Source organism: Rhagoletis pomonella, unplaced genomic scaffold (assembly GCF_013731165.1).
Source record: "Rhagoletis pomonella isolate Grant_MI unplaced genomic scaffold, Rhpom_1.0 Rhpom_scaffold_24831, whole genome shotgun sequence".
NCBI lineage: Eukaryota > Metazoa > Arthropoda > Insecta > Diptera > Tephritidae > Rhagoletis > Rhagoletis pomonella.
Window position 1 is genome coordinate 1 of NW_023483308.1, and position 1,677 is coordinate 1,677.

At 38.9% G+C, this 1,677-nt stretch overlaps 1 protein-coding gene across 1 annotated transcript; it reads right to left on the reverse strand.

Moving 5' to 3' along the window:
* Positions 1–6: 6 nt before the first annotated feature.
* On the reverse strand, positions 7–932 carry LOC118732676 (mitochondrial import receptor subunit TOM40 homolog 1-like; the record flags this gene model as incomplete). Its single annotated transcript, XM_036461805.1, has 2 exons — positions 572–932; positions 7–331 (listed from the first exon to the last, which is right to left on the reverse strand). Coding segments are annotated over exons 1-2 (533 nt in total), but the record flags the coding sequence as incomplete, so codon positions are not given.
* Between the last annotated feature and the right edge of the window lie 745 nt (positions 933–1,677).

The following is a 1,677-nucleotide window of genomic DNA, read 5'->3' on the forward strand; positions in this document are numbered from 1 at the left end:
ATCTTGAATCTGAATAAGCAAGTTTTTACTTTTATATGTATAATTGTTAAACCAAAGATGCTACTTACTTGCGAGGCGAATTTGCAACGGACACGAGGGGTAAATTGGTGTATAATGTTGGCATTTAAATTTCCGGAGGGATCAATGTCCCCCAGCAATACGGGAAAAGCCTCCGAAGGGCCAAACTGTTTTGTTCCTACATAAGTAGCTCCAAAGCGATACCCGCTAGGCTGTGTACTACAGAGGTTCAGCGTATGGGAGACTTGGAAATGATTACTTAACCCCTTATTTAGCATAACTTTCGCACCTTCAAAGGTCATTGCCTGAATGTCTATGAAAGTAATAAAAGAAATGCAAATCATTCATAAGTCGTGTAATTTTAAATATTCGCAAATGGGTTTGAATCATTGTTTACACAATGTCAAATAGTAAGCAGCGACTTTGCGCTGTTACTTTAACCACCGCCACCACCACCAACAGAATTAAAACGCCATTCTTTCACATGCGTTTGGGTTATGTCATCACTTTTGGTGGGCTCAGAGCGGTGGATTCTCCTTCTGTATGTTCTTACCTTTACATTTTTTATGCAGTTCTTCAACAGTGCCGGGGTTTTCAAGCTTTTGTTCCTTTAATTCTGCTTCACTAACGCCGGGACCCGCCAGTCCCGTCACTGGGGACGACGAAGGGTTCCGCGACGGACTTGATAGTTCCGGCAATCCCAATTTGGCAGCGTCTAGCGATGAGCTAGAGCTAGACGATGCGGCCAAAACATTCCCCATTCTTACTAACACACACACGCGTTACAATTTATAAACTTTCTCGTCACAATTTAAAATCCTTTTTATACAGGTTTTATCGAAGTCTCCCCAGAATTTTGAAACAAAAATGGGAAAGCTCACAAATTTTCCGATGAAAAGAACGAAAAAAACGCATTGACATTTAATATTGACAGTTGGGTGAATTTCCACCACGTGCGTGGTGAGCTATTGCAGATAACAATCGATGGACAAACAGAGTTACCAGCACACAGTTTAACTAATTTTAATATTCGTAAAGAACGTTGATCCAAAGATGAAAATGTATTTAACTGATATAACCAGCTCTGAGCAAACTACGCAGCCGCCATTTAATTTCCCAAACCAAAGGTTGTCTGCATAACACCGACCACTACGCTCGGTTTTATTTAAATTGGAATAATGGCAAGCCTTGGTTTCATCACTTTTCCTATTCTCTTTTTATTTGACATACGTAAATATTGTAATTCTTGTCCTCTTTTTGCTTGAAAAAGTTTTACAAAATTTGACCCCAGTTTAATACAATTGTGTCATTTTGCGATACTTGAAAGTATTTCTTCCTGTTTAGAAGAAAAGTAAATAGTGTGTTGAACGAAATCGAAAAAGGAAAATATGCAACCTCTAAATTCGAGCCTACTTTCATAACTGATTACTAGAGGCCATTGTGTTTATAGCCTATTCGTTCGGTAGCCACAAACAAAACCTCCAGAAGTCATGAATTTGCAGTCACTATTCAGGGATTTCAACCCAAGGTAAGAGGTATTTGTTAGAACTTATTTGCTCAGCCAAATTTGGATTGCGCAGATATTGTTGCCCGTCCGAAGGTTGTTTCTCCATAGATGTATGTATGTAGATATGAAATCCTACGTGTAATTTTTTTTTT